The 21,395-nt window shown below is 44.8% G+C and overlaps 1 protein-coding gene across 5 annotated transcripts in view; it reads left to right on the top strand.

Moving 5' to 3' along the window:
• The window catches only part of MYH11 (myosin heavy chain 11), a 128,074-nt gene that overhangs the window by 69,665 nt on the left and 37,014 nt on the right, over positions 1-21,395 (top strand). For all 5 annotated transcript variants that reach the window (XM_033428733.2, XM_004270149.3, XM_004270150.4 and 2 more), the window contains 7 exons: positions 2,546-2,609; positions 4,498-4,596; positions 7,832-7,975; positions 15,927-16,022; positions 18,282-18,400; positions 19,992-20,144; positions 21,073-21,246. In XM_033428733.2, coding sequence (XP_033284624.1) covers positions 2,546-2,609; positions 4,498-4,596; positions 7,832-7,975; positions 15,927-16,022; positions 18,282-18,400; positions 19,992-20,144; positions 21,073-21,246 — 849 coding nt within the window. The remainder of the gene's footprint in view (positions 1-2,545; positions 2,610-4,497; positions 4,597-7,831; positions 7,976-15,926; positions 16,023-18,281; positions 18,401-19,991; positions 20,145-21,072; positions 21,247-21,395) is intronic.

Genomic DNA, 21,395 nt, shown 5'->3' with positions numbered 1-21,395 from the left:
AATAGTCAATGATGCAGGACTTCCCACACAGGCTTTCCCAGGTTCCAAGGGCCCCCCCTACTTTCTCACCTGAGCCTAATGGGGGAAGGAGAACTCTGAACACAGGTGGTTGATGACACTTACACAAAAATTATCTTGTTGTACAAAAGAAGTGGGGGCCTCCACTCCATAGGAGAGTCAGAAAGATACTTTTTTTTTTTAAGAGGAATGATGCTTTTTTAAAAAAATTATTTTATTTATTTATTTTTGGCTGTGTTGGGGTTTTGTTGCTGTGCGTGGGCTTCCTCTAGTTGAGGCCAGCAGGGCTAATCTTTGTTGCGGGGCTTGGGCTTCTCATTGCGGTGGCTTTTCTTGTTGTGGAGCGTGGGCTCTAGGCGCACGGGCTTCAGTAGTTGTGGCATGAGGGCTCAGTATTTATGGCTTGCGGGTTCTAGAGTGCAGGCTCAGTAGTTGTGGCACATGGGCCTCGTTTTGCTCCGCAGCATGTGGGATCTTCCCGGACCAGGATTTGAACCTGTGTCCCCTGCATTGGCAGATGGATTCTTAACCACTGCGCCACCTGGGAAGCCCAGAAAGATACTTTGATGAGGAAATTTGGAGGAAAGACTGCATCTGAATTCCACTAGTGAGGAGGCCCCTGCTGATTTGTGGGTGCCCCTCTGAACTGTCAGTCACCAGATGGGACCCTGTGAAAAACTCTTTGTAGAAACCTCTGCCCCGCCCACGTAGAGCTGCTCTGTGGGTATCTCTGTGTCCTGCATATTCACACGCATGGGCCCCAGCCTTGTCAACCCCAAGACCCACTTCTTATTACAAGTAATTATGCGGTGTTCCCTTTCCTTCCCTGAAAAATTAGAGTCATAGATAACATCACCTACTACACACATCAGATTAAAAAAAAAATAGCACAATGCCCTTGCTATAATATGAAGGAGAAATAAAACAATTCATAATTAAAATGTGCATTTCAGCATATCAGTTCTCGGGCCAGACCACATATGAAGACACAATGAACTAGTCAGACACTTGCATTTATATCCAGAATCACTGTGACCTTGACAGCTACAAATGCAGGCTGAGACGAGGGGGAGTTCGTTTGGGGACTGAAGCCATGGGATGGGATTTTCCAGAATGATGACATACTCTTTGGAAAGCTCTGAACCAAAGAACAATTTGCTCTCAAGTTACATGGATATGACATTCCTACAAGAGAACAACATTAACATTTTTTGTGTGTTTTTATCTAAAACACCATTAGGGTCTAGGCTCAGCTAATTATAAACAGGTTTTTCACCTCCGTGAGTGTCAGGTGGGACATTTGGAAGTCATAGGGTAGGTGGCTAATGCTTGGTGTCTGGGACTGTCTTGGTCATTGCAGGATGCCCAGCATCCTTGGCCCCTGTCCACTAAGAGCAGTAGCTGCCACCGTCATGTAACAATTCCAGTCCCTCCCCCAGATTTCCAAAATCCCCGTGGGGTTAGTACTGGCTGCACCAAGAAGCACTGCATTTGTGCGTTGTAACCCAGTGCAGAGTTTCTAGGATGTCAGTAAATGAGAGCAAATTCAAAGTGAATCCCTGCAATGTCCCCACTCACTGGTGCCCCAGGTCTTCTCGGGAGGAAGGCAAGATGGCTCCAGGACCAGCAGGCTCCCGTGTTACGGTTGCAATAACGTTCATTGTCCTGAATCATTCTACTGTCTGTCTCGCTTCCTGATGGAGAAAGAGGGAGGGTTTTGTCGAGGCCCAAGCAAGCCTAGGGGACGGTGCCTCCCACCACGTAATCACGGGTGGGTGAGGGCGGTAAGGATACGATCCTTTGTCAGTTGTTAAGAAAGCAGGAAAAGGGCCGGTGCTGCCAGAGGCGGGACCTGGCTGTCCTGGGTTCTGTGGTTCGGCTGAGGCAGAAGGCAGGTGGATTGGCATCTTTTCCAAGTGGAGAGATCTGATGGGCCGCGGGGCTGGGGGCATGGCCCAGCCCTGCCTACAGAGCCTCCTATGCAGGGCCTGCTCAGATAGCGCGGCTCCCTGGCATCACTGTTCATGCTCACCTGCCCCAAAGAAGCAGTTTAATTCGCAGCTGGATGAACTTGGGCTTGATTGATCATGGAGGCCCAGCGTGTTTCTGGGCAGTGGGGCAGCGGGGGAGGCCTCCAGCCACTGGGTGTGGCAAATGTGCCTTCTACTCATGCCTCTACCTCTTAGGAGCACTACCACACTGGGCAGGTCCCACTAGCTTTCTTGGCCTCAGTTTCCCCACCTTTAAAATGGGGAGAGCTATGATGGGCTGAGGGTCATTGCAAGAGCAAGTGAAATTGATTTGAGAAAGTGTTTTCTAAGTTCCTCTGTCGCCATAAGGCCCTCGATCTTCCCAGCTCAGGAGATGCTGACCTGTGAGATTCTTGAGTGTTTGCAAGAAGCTCTCTCTGGTTTTCTTCTTTTTCCCTTGAATGCTCCCTGACTCCTCTCTCCCCACTTGCCTGCAGCATGAGGGTGAGGGGCTGAGGCTGGGGAACCCACCATGAACTGTGTTTTCCTGTTGGCAGGGTAAATTTATCCGCATCAACTTCGACGTCACGGGTTACATCGTGGGAGCCAACATTGAGACATGTATCCTTTGCTGAGCCTGGGCCACCTGGGACTCCCACCCTTGGTCCCACCAACCTCCTGCCCAGAGCCTGAGGGGGGCACAAGAGCCACCCCTCTCTCCCCAGGCGCTTGGGTACCATCCAGAACAAATCTCCCCTGGGGTTGTTTTCCCCTAACAGCAAGCCTTGTAGTGTGGTGGTCCCCAGGTTTGGGGACCTCAAGCAGCCTGTGTTTGATTCTGAGTGGACCTCTCCCTAGCTGAGCGATCTTGGGCTAGTTACTCAACCTCTCTGTGCCTCGTCAGTGAAATGGGGATGATAATAATACCTGCCTCATAGAGGTGTCGTGAGAATCAAGTGAATTCATTCATGTAAAGCTCTTAGAACCGTGACAGAATAAGGGCTGGTTGAGCATTGGCTATCGTGAGAACTTCGCTTCATCCTTTTCGAGCCAGGGTCCAAAGCTAAACTCGGACCCCTTGTCCTTCTTAGGAACAGGGCGGCTTCAGCCCACAGACAGGACATCAACGGAAACAGGACTTTCCCAGAGGAACAGCCTGCTTCTGGCAAAGCAAGCAGGAAGCTGTTTCTGTAAATCTAAGGAATCAGAATCCCAGCAGCCCACCAGTGCCACCCGTGCTCCTTAGCACCCCAGAGGGGGCTCAGGGCGTGGCTGGGGTCAACTGACCAGGCCCCATCCCCACCTCCCAGAGCTGGGCAGGGATTAAATGAGATACAGCCAAAGACACCCATATTCTCCTACGGGGGGATAAGGAGACCATAAATAGCCTCGTGTGGGCTCAGAACGGGTATGGCCACCAGCTGAGTTCTGGTTTTCAGAAGTTTCTGGATTTGGGAATTGCAGATGAGAGTTTGTGACCCTGTATAATAAGAGGCGTTGGGAGGAGAAATTAGTCTACATGACCTGACATGACAGAGCGGGGGTGGGTGACACAGTCTAATCCAATGGATTTGGGAGCACAGAGAAGAAGTGATCATTCATTCTTCAGTGGTTAGGGTTTTGCAGATTTTGTCATAGTCAAGTAGAGCCTGGTTCTTACATGGGGAAATCCACCTGGTACAAGAGCCCAACCACCCATGTGCCTCCCTACCATCCCTTCCCCCCATGGCAGAACAGCTCTCCTTAGATTGATTAGTGGGTCATGTTTACAGTCTCCTGAGGCTAGACAGCTAGTCAGCTGGGTCAAGGTCACTCAGCCAGCCAGAACTGGTACCCAGCTCTCGAAGCCCAGCCCCTTGTCTGGGGTGGTTTTGGCTACCGCAGACACTTGGCGTTGTCACTTCCTAGCTCTGTGCTCCTGGGAAATTGAGCCTTCCCCGAGCTTCCCTGGGCCTCAGTTTCCCTATATTGAAAATGCAAATAATATTCGCACTTAGCTTCTAGGATAGTTTGTGAGGTGTAAATGAGAAAATGCACGTCAAACATTTAGCACAGGGATTAACGAATCATAGAGGGCGTAATTATTTTTACTCTGTAATATCTAAAGACAGCTCACTCTGCAGAAGAGGAGTTAGTGACGGCTGCTGGGGAAACATCTCATTTCATGCCCCTCCCGTAAGTCTTTCATCCTGGAGTCCTTTGACTCCTGTCTTTTTATGCTTTTTTTCCCCCCACTCTGTTCCCCTCACTTCTCCCCGGCACTGGGGCCTGCCAGCAGCACCCAGTGGTCTCTGTGAGCCAGAACTGGAAGGTCAACTCATGTGGACCAGGCGTGGATGGCTTGACTCTGCCCCAGCAATCAGACTCTTCAGAACACTCCAGGGAACCTCCCCCGGGTCCTGGAGATTTCCCCTCCAGCAGCTGGTGTGACAAGGATTGGGGAGGAAGGTCATGTTCCCACAAGAGGTACACGTGGTATCCCTGGGATTCTTAACTCCTCCCAAACCAGATCTGCTAGAAAAGTCACGGGCGATTCGCCAAGCCAGAGACGAGAGGACGTTCCACATCTTTTACTATCTGATTGCTGGAGCCAAGGAGAAGATGAGAAGTAAGTGATGAGCAAGGACGTGTGTTGGGAGATCTCAGCCCTCCCTTTCATCATGATCCAGGGTTAATCGATCAGCCGTTAACACAGAGTCTGAGATCCTGCCAGGGAAAGAGCTACACATCTCTGGGCAGCATCTCCTTTGTGTGAGTGAGTGTGGCTTCTGTTCAGTCATTCTCATTTACTGAGCACCTACTATGTGACATAGTAGATGTCCATTTCAGTTAGGCATTAAATAATTCATTAATCAAGCCCAGTTAGACTGGACGACATCAAGTCCAAATAGACACAATCTGTGCCTTCCAGGAAGGGAGAAAGACAATTGCCATATTTGCACGTTTACAAAAGTTGCAGGTATTTAAGAGGCATTCTGATTGTATAAGGAATTTGGAAGGGCAGTGGAACCAAGCACTTTTCATTATTCCTGTTTTGAAAATAACTTTGAATTGACCTTTTTGTAGGGCAGGGGTCACCTATATTTTTCTGTAAGGAACCAGATAGTAAATCTCTTAGGTTCTGTAGGCCACACGGTTTTTGTCACAACTACTCAGCTCTGATGTTGTAATGCAGAAGCAGCCATAGGCAATGCCTAAACCAATGGGCAAAGCTATACAATAGGATTTTATTTACAAAAATAGGAATGTGCTGTAGTTTGCTGCCCTCTGTTGTAAGGAAAATATTTTTCACATAAAAACTATATACTGAAAAAAAACAAACAAACTATATACTGTATACCAGACTCCAATAGGAAATTATACATTCTAGGCGTGTAGAAGAGTTAATCTACTAACTGCAAAGAATATATAAATCACAGCTGAATAAAGGAGTATACCAGTCAATACAAGTACATAGTATGGTCTATATTCTAGTAATAAGTTTAAGTCCTAAATTTTAGGAGAACAGTACAAATTTTGCTTCCCATCAGTTTTGTGACCCGGGGTTAGTTATTTTGCTTAGAAAATTACCAAAAGGATGTGTGGGCTGGTACCTTTGCTGTGATGAGGTGTATTGCAATGTTCCACCACTAGGGGAAGCAGCGTTCCTTATTTAATCTTGTTGCTTGGCATCTGGAGCAATTTTGGATAAAAGAGGGGACGCGGAATGGATGTTAGTGGCACATAGGTAAATTAGCAGATATAGTGCAGACACGATGGCGTGGCCCAGAGGGAATCGTTTATATTTTTCTTCCACCTCTTTGGCACCAAAGTCAACAATTTTGTTGTTTGGTAACCTGGGTTCCAGTTTTGTGCTCTGCCTCCGGTCTCCCAGAAATCAAGAGAGGATAAAATCAACAACTGAGATCCCTAGGAACCACTTGTATGCTTGATGATAGATCTGGGAAGAGGTTAGGCTTTTAGGGGGAGTCAAATATTTCCACATGTATCCATGGTCTGGATAATGAAATCTTGGCAAAGACTCAAATCCTTGTGACTTTAATCAGGCATTTCAGTTAATCCAAAGGCTTAATTGGTGTCTCGGGTCAACTTAACCTCAGCTTTATCAAGTAGCTTCCTAGTGACTTGACCCAGGAAAACCCTTTGTTTAAAAAGAAGAGCATCTTGCTGAATTCCCTCCAAAAGTATAATCAAATCCAGCCTAATTAAAGATTGATCTGGAAGAGGACACTTGATATATTGGACAGTGTCATAAAAGCAAATAGTATAAGAAAAAAAGAAGGAATTATAAATTTGGGAGAGAAAGGGATGAATAACAACAAAGGAATGTAACTACAGAGTATGACTTTTCAGAGAATAATATTTGATAGATGTCATAAACAAGGAGTTGACAAATGTTTTTACTAAAGGGCCAGATAGTCCATATCTTAGGCTTTGGGGATCATTTTTGATTTGGTTTTTCTTGCAACTACTCAACTCTGGCTGCTATTGTAGCATGAAAGCAGCCATAGAAAATAGACAAGGAGATGGGAGCAGCTGTGTTTCAATAAAACTTTTTTTTACAAATAAGAACCTGCTGTATAAAAAAATAAAAATAAAATTCAAAAAAAAGAACCTGCTATTTAAAAATATAAATAAAATAAAATTCAAAATAAAAAGAGCCTGCTGTGTTAAAAAAAATTAAATTAAAAAAAAACTTTATTTACAAAGATAACCAGCACACCAGACTTCCCAATCCTTAACATAAGCCTTATCTACTGATTCAGCTAGAAATAGTTTGAGAAGAGGGAGGCTAAATGGTAAGAGCAATTGTAAGAGCACCAAAGCTTTTTTCCACCATAGCAGGAAGTCAATGGATAATATCTAATTTTGACATATCCAGAAATAGCCATTAATATGATATATAAAAGTAATATATAGTAAGCCTATTACATAGAGAGATAATGATAACTACCAGAAAAAAACAGTTAAAAGAGATAAAAGCAGTTATTGTAGGGTAAGGTAGGAGTTGGAGAAAAGATGGGACAAGCAATTGGTATTTTTATTATAAACCTTTAGATAGTAATTAATTTTTTCTCATAAATATATTTATTAAGCTTAACGTGTTTGGTGAAGATAGGACAAAATCAACTATTACACAACATATATAGAACAAAAATCACAGTGTTAATTAGATATTAGATGTCCAAAAACATATATGTGGTAAAATCATATACAGCTAAAGAATTATTTGATTATTAAAGAAGGAAAAAGTGGGGTGATTCAGGGACAAATGCTGATGAAGGTTGTAAAACGAGGGTGCCTTTTTCCTCCCTCGGGATGCTCGTCAAGTTCACATTAAATTCTGTTTGATCAGTGTTGACTAGAAGCTGCAAGTTTCATTTCTCAGGCTCTTAGTACGAGCATCATATCAATAGCTCAGTCATTGATTTTAAAAATCCATGTGTATGTGTGATTTTGATAAAAGTTTAATAAATGGATGGATAAAGATTAATCTAACTTTTCAGAGCTTTGTTTCTGAAGGTAGGGTACTTTTGGGCAACTGAGATAAAGGTGTCTCTTCCTCTGGGTAGATGCAATGTTCTGTCAGGGGTCATGGCTTAGCAAGTGGAGCCAACAATGGATTTCAGCTGCCAGGCACTCTGGGGCAGTGCACAACCTGCACCACTGTATGAGGTGGTTGATGGCTTCTATGTGATGAAGCAGAAGGAAGGTTTAAACTGTCCAAGTCTTGGGAAAGGGAAAGAAATTATGATGGGCCAGACCCTTTACCAGGTTCCTGTCTCCTGTTCAAAATAGAAGTGTGCCTTCCTGACCACCACCCCGTCTTCCTCTCCTTCTAGATGACTTGCTTTTGGAGGGCTTCAACAACTACACATTCCTCTCCAATGGATTTGTGCCCATCCCGGCAGCCCAGGACGATGAGATGTTCCAAGAAACCTTGGAGGCCATGGGGATCATGGGCTTCAATGAAGAGGAGCAGCTGTGTAAGTCTTCCCACCTCGAGGCGGGGTGCTGGTGAGGAGAGCGAGGTTCCTGCTCTCGATACTGATACCAGGAAAGCTTTACCAGAAGTCCAGGCTCTTGTTCAACTCGTCCAAAAGAGTTTGGGCAAGGAACACAAGGCACTAAGGAAAAAAATAAACACACACCGACATACACACACACACACACACACACACACACACACATACACACAGACACACACGTGCACACACACATACTGAGGCTGAGTAGCAAGAGAACAAAGAAGTTTATTTAGTGCAGAAGTGAAAATTACATACTTAAAGAAGAGTGTGGGCATCCTCGTGAGTGAGGGGTGCCCCGCAGGGTTGTTGATCCCCCTTTTATCTTATTTTTAGCCCTTTGAATGGGTGGGTGTTTTTGATTAGGGGTGGAATGTTCATTGAGGGGGAAGGTTGAGGTGTGGCCTGGATTACACCAGGTTGCATCAGCCCCCAGTCTTGTGCATTTTTCTGCTGAAACCACTGTACCTGTGCTCTAAGAGATGTTTTCCCTTACATTTTCCTTTACTAGTCAAGCGCCACAGGTGAAGTCTTATAGGGTCATCAGCAACCTGTGCATTTTTATTTGCATGCTCTACAGTTTTATTGGTCAGTTTCTTGTTCAGATGTTACAAAATTTCTGTGTTGGATACCATTCCTCCATGCGTCATGGCCTCGTTAAATGCAAAACAAGGAGGTGGCTTTGCCTTCTGCCTAATGCCTATACATGAGGAGGCTGTCCTTGGGCCCGGCCCTGTCTTTCCTGCCTCAGTACCACTGGAATTAGTTAGGGACTTTTCTCTGGTCAGGACAGATTTCTGCTCTCTGAATTCCCCACTCCCTCAAAAAAAAAAGGAGAAGGAGAAAAATTAATATTACTTTACGTGGTTTATTGGTGTTTTAGAAAGGTGGCTGCATGAGTTATGGCTCTTTTGGTTACAAGTGACCAAATTGGCTTAAGCAAAAAGGAAAATGATTCACTCATAGAGCTGAAAAATTCAGGGATAGTGGTTTCAGGAACAGCAAATTCTAGGGACTCAAAGAATGTCTTTAGAACTTGGTCTCTCAACAACATTGTCTTTAAGTAGGAAGTAGTTTCTTGGCAACAAAATGGCTGCTGTGGCTCCAGCCCTTACATCCATTGGTTTTATGTCCAGCAGAAATGAGCAGAGTGGATTCCCTGCCTGCACCCCTGAATGGAGTCATATTGCCTAGGTTGACATGCATATTCCTGAGCTACTCACAATGAACCAGGGTTGTTGAAAGCTCTGTTATGTCTCTTTGTTATGGTCTCGATTCCATTCTTGGAGCTGGAGGTAGAGAGGTTGTTGGCCTCATTGAGAACATGTAGGTGGAGGGGAGGGTGAGTAATTGAGGCAGTCGGTGTACTTGGGTTCTTCCTGGAAAGGCAGTTCTGGTGATGGACCAATATTGATCAATATCATCAACCAATGACCAAGAAACACATTTCGTCCTGAGAATAGGAAAGCTCATAGAGATATTTCTGGTTTCCATACTGTGCAAGAAACACTTTTTCTTCTGGGTTAGATATGCCTCAGTACTCAAGGTTAATCTCTTTTGGGAACACCAGGACAAGATTGTGGAAATTTTCGCTTTCTTCCCACACCCACACCCGTTTGGAGCCCCAGAATAATGGCTACAGTTGCAAAAATTAAACTTATAAGGAAGGGCAGCTCCTTCAGAGATAACTTGGGGCCCAGAAAAAAGAAGACTCCATGAATGAGATAACAAATGGGTGGTGTTTGTGGATTTTGGCTAGGATCCTACTTCAGAATCCAGTGCTTACAGCATCCCTTCCTTAATGACATCAGCTGTCCAAGAATGATTCATTTTATTTGGAACATGAGACAGTTTTTACTTCTAATCTTTGCTTTAAAAAAAGAAAATACAACTGATGATTAAGTACTTGCTGTAGGCCAGATATTTGCTAAATACCCCCCCCCCATTTTTTTTTCGGGACTTCCCTGGTGGTCCAGTGATTGGGACTTCGCCTTCCAGTGAAGGGGGCGAGGGTTCGATCCCTGGTCGGGGAGCTAAGATCCCACATGCCTCGTGGCCAAAAAATCAAGGCATAAAACAGAATAAATATTGTAACAAATTCAGACTTTTTAAAGACTTTAAAAATGGTCCACATCAAAAAACAAATTTTTTTAAAAAGGAAATTAATGGGGTGGAAAGGGCCATATACACAAATAAACAGATAGCGACATCATGACAGGTACCTGAAAAGAGATACAAATTACACTCAGAAGTCCAGAGACTGTAACAAGTAGCAGAAATATCATTTACATAATTGTGACTTTAAGTACAACGCTCCATGGGAAAGTAATGGCATAAGAATTTCAGATCCACTGTAATGAGAAACACAGGTTTGTAGGTGACCTTTTTTGTCCCACAATGAAAGGTCTTAAATGTCAGGGTTATATTTCCTTTTTTTTAAATTTAATTTAATTTATTTTTTTATACAGCAAGTTCTTATTAGTCATCAATTTTATACACATCAGTGTATATATGTCAATCCCAACCGCCCAATTACATCATACCACCATCCCCACCCCAGTGCAGCTTTCCCCCCTTGGTATCCATACATTTGTCTCTACATCTGTGTCTCAACTTCTGCCCTGCAAACTGGTTCATCTGTACCATTTTTCTAGGTTCCACACACATGCGTTAATATATGATATTTGTTTTTCTCTTTCTGACTTACTTCACTCTGTATGACAGCCTCTAGATCCATCCACGTCTCAACAAATGACCCAATTTCATTCCTTTTTATGGCTGAGTAATATTCCATTGTATATATGTACCACAACTTCTTTATCCATTCATCTGTCAATGGGCATTTAGGTTGCTTCCATGACCTGGCTATTGTAAATAGTGCTGCAATGAACATTGGGGTGCATGTGTCTTTTTGAATTATGGTTTTCTCTGGGTATATGCCCAGTAGTGGGATTGCTGGATCATATGGTAATTCTATTTTTAGTTTTTTAAGGAACCTCCATACTGTTCTCCATAGTGGCTGTATCAATTTACATTCCCACCAACAGTGCAAGAGGATTCTCTTTTCTCCACACCCTCTTCAGCATTTGTTGTTTGTAGATTTTCTGATGATGCCCATTCTAACTGGTGTGAAGTGATACCTCATTGTAGTTTTGATTTGCATTTCTCTAATGATTAGTGATGTTGAGCATCCTTTCATGTGTTTGTTGGCAATCTGTATATCTTCTTTGGAGAAATGTCTATTTAGGTCTTCTGCCCATTTTTGGATTGGGTTGTTTGTTTCTTTAATATTGAGCTGCATGAGCTGTTTATATATTTTGGAGATTAATCCTTTGTCCGTTGATTCGTTTGCAAATATTTTCTCCCATTCTGAGGGTTGTCTTTTCGTCTTGTTTATGGTTTCCTTTGCTGTGCAAGAGCTTTTAAGTTTCATTAGGTCCCATTTGTTTATTTTTGTTTTTATTTCCATTACTCTAGGAGGTGGACCAAAAAAGATCTTGCAGTGATTTATGTCAAAGAGTGTTCTTCCTATGTTTTCCTCTAAGAGTGCTAAATCCCCTTTTTAAAAGAATGTACCAGAATGTTCAGTTTTATTTAAATACTAAAAAACTGGAACAAACCAAAATATTGATTGATTGAAGGCTTATTTAATTATTTGTTGACCTTATGAAAGAAAGCAACGGGACCTTTTAAATGGTCTTAGAAAGACATTGCCTTACGTGGAAATGCTTCTAATATATTTAAAGTGAAGACATCAGGGAACAAAGCAATGTGCTAAATGCTTTATATGCATTACTTAATGTCAAAACAACCCTAAGGGGTGGCCATTATTACCTCAATTTGCAGATGAGGAAACTGAGGTACAGAGAAGTAAAGGAAATTACCCAAGGACACACTGTTGGAGCTGGGACTCACTCAGGTCTCATGAATCCCAAGCCCCACTTTATGATTCACTGTGCTCTGTTTTTGTCTGTGGGAAGGTGGGTTTTGTCCTTTAAACTTAAAAAAAAAAATCTGTGTCAGAACCAAGGTATTGAAACCAAGGTTAAAAGGGGCCCAGAATGTTCTACAATGTGGACTCGCTTTGCTGGGTGATAAGTGATACAGAAGCCCACCATGAGATGGTGGTCCCTTCTCTAGTCCCTTTCAGTTCTTCTGATGACTTTCAAAGAGAGGAGCAGTTTGGCACCTACTAGGTCTTCAGCCCCTCCCTGACACTTGCTAATCACCCTTTTAACCCTGGAGAGTAGACCCCAGGCCCAGCACCTTGGGCAGGCCCTAGCCTCTTGCTAGCATTTGATAATATGGTTTATCTTTCCTGTATTTATTTTTATAGGTGTCATCTATTTATGGCAAGGGAAGCTGATTTTTCACTTAAGAAAAAGTTTTCTACTTAAGTGAATCATAGGAAAGAGAAGTGAATGTAAAGAAAAATGTTAAGTAAATAGTAGAACAGATGGTATGCCTGTAGAACAAGCATTAGGATGAGGGTGTACAAATGACTGACACCCATGGGACACGGACTTAGACCAGTGTGTATACCAACCTTGATTATAAATCTAGGGCTACTCCCAACCCTCCCCAAAGAAGCCAAAGGAAAATGGGGAGCTGACGGTAGTGTCAGGCCTGACCCCTGGAGCTGCATGAGGTTCCAGGTGACCAGTCTCCTCTGGTTCCTGGACTTCAGCAAGGGAGAATTACTTGCCCTAGATTGCACAGGGAGCTAGGAACAGTGTAAGACCATCATAATCATTGTGACATCATAGCAACTACTGTTTATTGAGCACTGCCTGGGTTTAGGTGCTATGCATTTAATCCTCATGACAAGCCTATGAAGCAGGTGGTTTTATGGGCCTTCAGATGGTGAAATGGGCCCAGAGAGGCTAATACCTGACTTGAAGTCACACAGCTGCTACTAACATGGCCAAGATGCGAACCCCCGGCAGCTAACTCCAGCATTGTCCTCAGATCCTCCCAGGGACTGTCTAGGTCCATTTCCAGGTGTCAGTCATTCACAATTGATGCCGCTTCTGGGTTTCATCTGTATCATCATTGTTTGAATATTTTTATGCCTAGGGTGGATTTCTATAGCCCCATCCACTCTGGGCTTTGTCTAAACAACAGTTCCGTACAATCACTAAGTATGTGTCCTGGTTATACAATTTGAAATAAATTAGAATAAGTACCTAACTATTGAAATGTTTTAAAAGTTTCACATACCACCTATAATCATCCACCCTGTGTACATGTGGTACGTCTGCCACATGTTGGGAAAGCCTATTTCCTGTTCCTCAGTAATAAGGGTGGCGTATTAGTTTCCTGAGGCTGCTGTAACAAATTACCACAAACTTGGTGGCTTAAAACAACAGGAATTTATTCTCTCATGGTTCTGGAGGCCAGAAGTCTGAAACCAAGGTGTGGGCAGGGTTGGTTTCTTCTGGGGGCTCTGAGGGAAAATCCATCCCAGGCCCCTCTCCCGGCTTCTGTGGCTGCCGGCAGTCCTTGGCTTGTAGACGCATCACTACAACCTGCCTTCTTCTTTACGTTTCCTTCTGCCCTGTGCATCTTCTCTTCTCTCTGTCATCAGGTCACTTGTCATTGGATTTAGGGCCCACCAGATCTCATTTAATTGCATCTGCAGGGATCTTTTTTCCAAATAAGGTCGCATTCACAGGTTCTGGATGGTCATGTCTTTGGGCGGCCACCAGTCAACCCACTACAGGTGGCTACTTCTATTTAGCACCTACTGGGCCAGGCCCCTGGTTTGCAGCATCTCTCCTGATATAAACGTTATGAAGCAGGTACTGCTGTTACCCTCTCCATTTTGCAGATGGGGAAACTAAGGCTCAGCAAGGTGAGGCTGGACTTCCTAACACTAGAGTGCATGCTTTCAACCACTGCCCCAGACTGCCAGCCCTTGGCACCCTTGCTATCTGGGCAGCCCTCTCCACTTTGCTGTCCACCAGCTCTTGTGACCTGGGAGTGGTGACAATTCTTTTGTTATTTCTGTGACAGTGCTATCTATACCACAAAGTGCAAACCAGCAGTGCCTGAGCCCTCAAGAGAGATTGGCCTCCACAGCCATTAAAGTTGTCAATTTTAAACCTGGGTAGATTTCACATAAAAATCTGGGTTTCCATCATCTTTGGAAAAATCAGAAGCCTGGCAGCTCTGGGCTTGCCTCCCCCGCAGCCATGATTGGAGTAGCAACTCTCCCCTTTCATGCAGGGTTGTGGCCCCCGTGAGTCCCCACAGTCCCCATCAATCTGCCTTGCTCATTTAGACCAGTGGTTCTCAGCTAGGGGTGAGTCGGCCCCCGGGGGATACTTGGCAATGTCTGGAGACATTTTTGGTTGTCCCAACTTGGGAGAGGGTAGCACTACTGACATCTAGTGGTTAGAGACCAGGGATGTGGCTAAATAGCCTATAATGATGATAGGATATCCCCACAACAAATTATCTGGGCCAAAATTTCACTAGTGCCCAGGTTGAGTGCCGAAATTCACTGCTTACCCAGGCTCTGCGGGCATTCCAGCAATCCTAATTTAGACCTGCAGTTTAAGAACTGTGAGTATTGGTCTTGACAGTTTACTAAGCCCCTTTCATAGATGGTAGTAAAGAAACTGCCTCAGCTGTGCCCTGTCAACAGAAGCTCTGTTCATCTTTTGGGTGTAGATTTTTGCAGTGGTGAATGGGAGCATATGGGTGGCTGATCTAGGCCTTTCTCCTCCTGAGCTGGGCCAAGTGTGAGGACAGCTGTTGTAAAAGGTTGTCACCGCTCGTTTGGCCTAAGGAACCGGAGGAGGCTGGAATCTCTAGGTTTTGTTCTTGGAACACAGTGATTTCTTCTTGGAAATCCTGGGTGATTTGCACCTGAGTTAATCTAAAGCCACGCATTTGCATTAATCAATCCTCCCTCTATCCATCCAACCAACCAACCAACCAACCATCCATCCATCCATCCATCCATCCATCCATCCATCCATCCATCCATCCATCCATCTATCCATCTTCCTCCATCTATCTATTCATCAATCCATTGATCCATCCATCTATTATCTATCCATTCATTGATCCATCTATCATCCGTTTACCTTCCTTTCATCCATCCATCAATTCATCTTCCAACCATCCATCTTCCATCCCTTCCCATGTGTCTGAACACACCTGTGTAACTAGTACCTGTTATAACTAAGAGAACATGAATACCACCAGACCCCATGAAGCTCCATCTTGTTCCTTCTAGTAGCTTCCCCCAGTCAAGGATGACCACCATGCTAACTTCTAACAGCATAGTTTTGCCCGTTCTTGAACGTTCTGTAAATGGGACTTATATGATATGTTCTTGTTTACATTTGGAGTCCTTTGTTCAGCATTAGTATTTGTGAGATAATACAGCAATTTTGTTGTTTGTAGTCATAAATCATTCAGTCTCCTTGCTGTATAGAAGGGGTTGACAAACATTTTCTGTAAAGGGCCAGAGGGTAAGTATTTTAGCCTTGGTGGGCCATACGATCTCCATGGCAACGGTTGAACTCTGCCATTAAGCATGCAAACCGCTATAGACAATATGTAAGTGAATGAGTGTGGCTGGGTTCCGATAAAACTTTATTTACAATGGCAGGCATTGGGCTGGATTTGGTCCACTGGCTATAGATTGCCATCCCCTGCTGCATAGTATTCCACTGTAGGGCACGGTTTTTAGCAACCATCCAAAAATATTCTGCTCCTCCCAGCCAGGTTTTCTCCCCTCTTAGCAGGGAAATGGGGTGCTTTGGCTTTCTCCTAAAAGCTCAGAACTGAGTCTTTTTAGGGGAAAGATGTAGGCTGGCTCTGGGTCTTCAATGACCTTTAGACTCCAAACCTTGGTATTGGCACTTGTGTCTTATCTGTACTTCTCTCCTCACTTCAGCCATATTGAAGGTGGTGTCATCCGTCCTGCAACTTGGGAATATTGTCTTCAAGAAGGAAAGAAACACAGACCAGGCGTCCATGCCGGATAACACAGGTGCTTGCCGCTTTTTCATAATAACTGATGACTTTGGTGATGGGAGGGAAGGTCACATTGTCTTTGGTTATTTTTCTGGATGACGTTATCTGGGGCATTAACAAGAAGTAGACTAGATTATTATTATCACTTAATTCTCTCTTTTTTCAAACTTTTCACTGCTTAAGATCCTACGTGGAAAGTTCTTGAGTCAGAGAGTGGGGGGAAAAACTAAGTTTTGGATCAGACAGGATCCTTAGGGAGTGCCTCTTCTAAAAACCCCACACTCATTTGTTTTATTAAACAAATATTTTTGAGCACCTGCTATATGCCGGGCACTGGGATACAGACAGGGACCACCTCATTTCTTTTTTTTTTTTTTTTTTGCGGTACGCGGGCCTCTCACTGTTGTGGCCTCTCCCGTCGCGGGGCACAGGCTCCGGACACGCAGGCTCAGCGGCCATGGCTCACGGGCCCAGCCGCTCCGCGGCATGTGGGATCCTCCCGGACCGGGGCATGAACCCGTGTCCCCCGCATCAGCAAGCGGACGCCCAACCACTGCGCCACCAGGGAAGCCCCCACCTCATTTCTTATGGCATATATGGTCTTGTTGGGGAGACAGACCTCACGTTTCCCTGCAGTTGGGATTTTTGGATAAAATAAAGGATGCCCAGTGAAATTTGAATTTCAGATAAACACTTTTGATAGTAAGTATGTTCTAGGCAATATTGGGGACATAATTATACTAAAATGTGTTCATTGTTTATCTGAAATTCAAGTTTCACTGGGCTTCCTATATATTTTTCCTAAATCTTGACAGCCCTACCTGCAAATAAGCGGTGTTTCGTGTTTTGAAAAGATGGCCTGGCTACCACCATGCTTGCTGGCGGCTGATGCAAAAGGATGACATAGGTTCCCAACGTGCTCACCTGTGGCCTCACATCGCCGTCTCAGGCTGTATATTGGGTTGCTTTTCAAGCTCCCAGTTTGACTGCCAGTTGTTTCTTATGTGTTACACTCCCAGATATAGCAAGTTAAAGGAATCCTCGCTCTGAGGAGAGACCCTCAGGGAAAGAGAAACCAAAAGAGCACCCTTGAAAAGAGATGGTAAAAAATCCTAAAACTACACTATTTACCGTCCACCTCACACATCCAAACTATCGTGTATCACTAGTCTTCACGTTAAGGAAGCAGCTAATGGACTTTTTTTTTTTTTGGAGAAAAAGTTTTTATGCAGAACTACATGAATACAACAAGAACCCACATGTTCACCATTCAGAATTGACATTTGTGAATATTTTCAAATACATCTTTATCTTTAGAATGAAGCAAAACACAGTATAGAGAAGACTGACATCTCTTATTCTCCCAACTGAGTCCCTGAACCTCCTGGCAACCACAATTGTACTGTACCACATACCCTTCTGGTTTTATGTTTATAATTTCACACCCATGTATCTGAACAGTATACAGTGTTTCTTTGTGAGTGTGTTTTTAATTTACATGAATGATGTCACTCTGTAGGCATCATTCTGCAACTTTTTTTTTTTTACTCTGTACTCACAACTGTCTAGATCAGGGTTTCCTAACAGTAGCATCCCCTAGTGTGACAACCAAAAATGTCTCCAGATATTGCCAATGTCCCATGGGAGCAAAATCATTCCCAGCTGAGAACCACTGGTCTAGAGAGAAAGAAAAAGCCAGGTCATTGCTTTTACTGCTATTTGGTATTCCATCTGATAAAAATACTGTGATATATTTGTTTGCTCCCTTATGAATAGACATTTAAGTTGTTTCCAATATTTTTTCCACTACATATGCTGCAACATATATCTTGGAATGGTGGAACAAATGCTTATTGAATTTAACTATATATCATGTTCATACCTACCTCATTTAATCCCATTGACAACCTAACAAGGTACCAGATAGCTGATCCTTTTTGTAAGCAAGAGCCTGGGAAGCTAAGTAGATTTTCCAAAATCACATGGCTAGGAAGTGGGAAAGGAGCAAGGATTTGAACCTAGTTCTGACCCTAAGCCCCCAGTTGGGGCCCACCTCCAACGCAGCCCCATCATTGCCTCTTGTAGCCAAACACTGGGGGTGAGGTCACGAATGACAGCAGTTTTTAGGACTCTTTCATGCTATGTTCACTATCATGCTCCATCTCACCAAGGAAAAACCAAGGTATCCACAGATCACAAATCTCCCATGTTATGTGCCTTCTTTCCAAGCCTGCACTTTTGTGATACACTTAATATGCTTCTTTTCTCCATCCAGCTGCTCAGAAAGTTTGCCACCTCATGGGAATTAATGTGACGGATTTCACCAGATCCATCCTGACCCCACGTATCAAAGTCGGGCGGGATGTGGTACAGAAAGCTCAGACAAAAGAACAGGTAAATGATGCCTTTGCCATTTATTCCTGCACTTGTCATTTATTCCTGCAGAATCTTCCATCCGTCCAGCCCTCTAGCCATCCATCCATCCATCTACCCATCCATCTGTCCATCCATCCATTCATCTGTTACCTAACAAAACTTGGGTCCACTCACCAGCCACACAGCAAAGCCAATTTGCTGACACTGAGTTGTGGTGAAGGAAAGTACAGAGTTTATTGCAGGTGCCCAATGAGGAGAATGGGTGGCTCATGCTCAAAAGACCTAAACTCCCTGGTGGCTGTCAGGGAAGGGCTTTTATTGTTTTTGTTTTTGTTTTTTTTCTTTCTGCGGTACGCGGGCCTCTCACTGTTGTGGCCTCTCCCATTGCGGAGCACAGGCTCCGGACGCGCAGGCTCAGCGGCCATGGCTCACGGGCCCAGCTGCTCCGCGGCATGTGGGATCTTCCTGGACCGGGGCACGAACCTGTGTCCCCTGCATCAGCAGGCAGACTCTTAACCACTGCGCCACCAGGGAAGCCCAGGGAAGGGCTTTTAAAGGCAACATTTGGGGTCAGTGTTGCAGGGGGCGTGACTTTCTTCAGATTGGTTTGTGGTGAGGTAACAGGGTGGTGTTCCAGGAATCTTAATCATCGACCTTCTGCTTCCAACCAGTCTGGGTTCTATGCACTTGTGTATGTAGTCACCATCCTCCACCTGGGTGGGAGTCTTAGTTCCTGCAGAACAACTCAAAGACTGTATCCCATTCAGATTGTTATGTGTATCCCTTGAGGAGGAACTAGGACTCTGTTTTATCCCTGCACTATTGCTTCTTGACGGCTTTTCCTTTGTTTCTGCATTCCCTCACTTCCCTAATGAGTAACTCCTTGAATCTGCTCTTTGGAAATCAGGGAAGGCTTAGGAGCCCTTTTTCTACAAACGAGAAACAGGGGACATGGAGGGGCTTTTGTACCTGTCAAGGCCCCACAGGGTCCTGCTCAGTTTTGGCCCCCATCCCCGCTCCAATCCTGAGTGGAACAGGTACAGTACGAGAAAGGGAATAAAATTTTGGATAGAGAGATTAATCATAAACTTGGCAGAGGAACTCGGTTTTAGGGGGACTTGGTTTCACATCCATCCATCCACCCATCCATCTTTGTATCCCTCATCTATCCAATACTAGAATAATCAAAGTCCTATGTCAGGTTTTGAAGATACAACACTGACTGCATAAGAACAGCAGAGTTCCTCACTCCTGACCTCATCTTGAGCTCTTAATTGAAGGTACGAGGTCTGAACTAAGTTTTGGAAAAGACTGTATACCCTTTCTAGAGGCAGGACTGACCGCCTCTAAATGATCACTGGGATGGAGCAGACTCCACTTTGTTCCAGGTCCCTCTGACAGGAAGTGATTATTATTCACATTGTCATTCCTAGGTCTGACCACTCCGTCCCTCATTGCTGGTTGTAGAGATGGTATAGTTTCCTTTTCTTTGTTTATTTTTTAAGGACTGATTATAGGTAGAGGGAAAATAAAAATCCAGGGCCACCAGCCAGGCCCATGTGAAAACACAGCCCATTGGGAGTAACCACGTCCTCTCGCCCCCCTGTAGGCAGACTTTGCAATAGAGGCTCTGGCCAAGGCCACTTATGAGCGCCTTTTCCGCTGGATACTCTCCCGCGTGAACAAAGCCCTGGACAAGACTCACCGGCAAGGGGCTTCGTTCCTGGGGATCCTGGACATCGCTGGATTTGAGATCTTTGAGGTACAGCTTGGCAGGCTCATGACAGACATGGTCTCAGTTCTCTGGAAATTAGCTTCCACTTGGAGAAATCACTATTTTGGAGAAAGGCAGGTGGCTACTATAGGGTGGGAGACTGTCTAGTTAAGGTTAAATCCTTGAGGGTGTAAGAGACAGAAATCCAATGGGGATTGTATTGGTTTCTGAAACTGAGGCCAGAGGTACAGCTGGATCCAACAGGCAGGACCTGAACTCCTGCCATCTCCCTCTCTCCGCCATCCTCCACCTTGGCTCTATTCTCAAGCAGGCTCTCCCCTCATGGTGGCAAGATGGCTGCCACCTCTCCAGACTGCCTCTCAGTTCCAACCAGTTCCAATTCTTTCCAACAGTTCCACCCAAAGTCTTGGAATTGAGTCTCATTGACTCCTACCTGAGTTGGGCCACATGTCACCTCAGAGCCAAGCACTGTTTTTCGGGTCTTTCAGTACTTCATGGAATGTAACATGCCTCCTGGATCCCACTCCCATGGGTTGGAGGGAAGTTCTCAGTGAAAGGGAAGATGTTGAGATTGACAGATATTCCAGAACATATCTACTATGGAATTACTCCCTCTCTGAGCCTCAGTTTCCACATCTGCAAAATGGGGTGATGAAATACCTTACACGGTTATTCTATCCATAAATCATTGTGCAGATGGAGATAAGCATCCTTAAAACCACGTGTGTCCGTAAAACCATGTGACATGAGAATAAGTAACTTTTGCCAGCCCTCATGAACCCTGGGCAGCCTTCATTGGGGCCTGAGACCTCTCTGGGTGCTGAAATGGCAAAGCAGGCTTGTGGAAGGTGTGTCCAGCGTGGGGCTTTCTCCAGCACGGAGCTTCTCCAGGGCCCCAAGTCCTCTGACTTGTACCGTGATGCTCACGGGGCCTCCCCTGGTGTCATGTGCTCAGGTGAACTCGTTCGAGCAGCTGTGCATCAACTACACCAACGAGAAGCTGCAGCAGCTCTTCAACCACACCATGTTCATCCTGGAGCAGGAGGAGTACCAGCGCGAGGGCATCGAATGGAACTTCATCGACTTCGGACTGGACCTGCAGCCATGCATTGAGCTCATCGAGAGGCCGGTAAGGTCCCACCTCACACTCGCACGCAGCCGGCACGCGGACCCTGCACACTCTCCATGGGGCACGACTTCCCCCATCACTGAGTCCCAAAAGCCTGTACACTGAATCTTTGTGAACTAAGTCACATTGTCCCTTGACTCACATTTTCA

Source organism: Orcinus orca, chromosome 16, assembly GCF_937001465.1.
Source record: "Orcinus orca chromosome 16, mOrcOrc1.1, whole genome shotgun sequence".
NCBI lineage: Eukaryota > Metazoa > Chordata > Mammalia > Artiodactyla > Delphinidae > Orcinus > Orcinus orca.
This window is presented reverse-complemented; position numbering and strand designations above follow the sequence as displayed.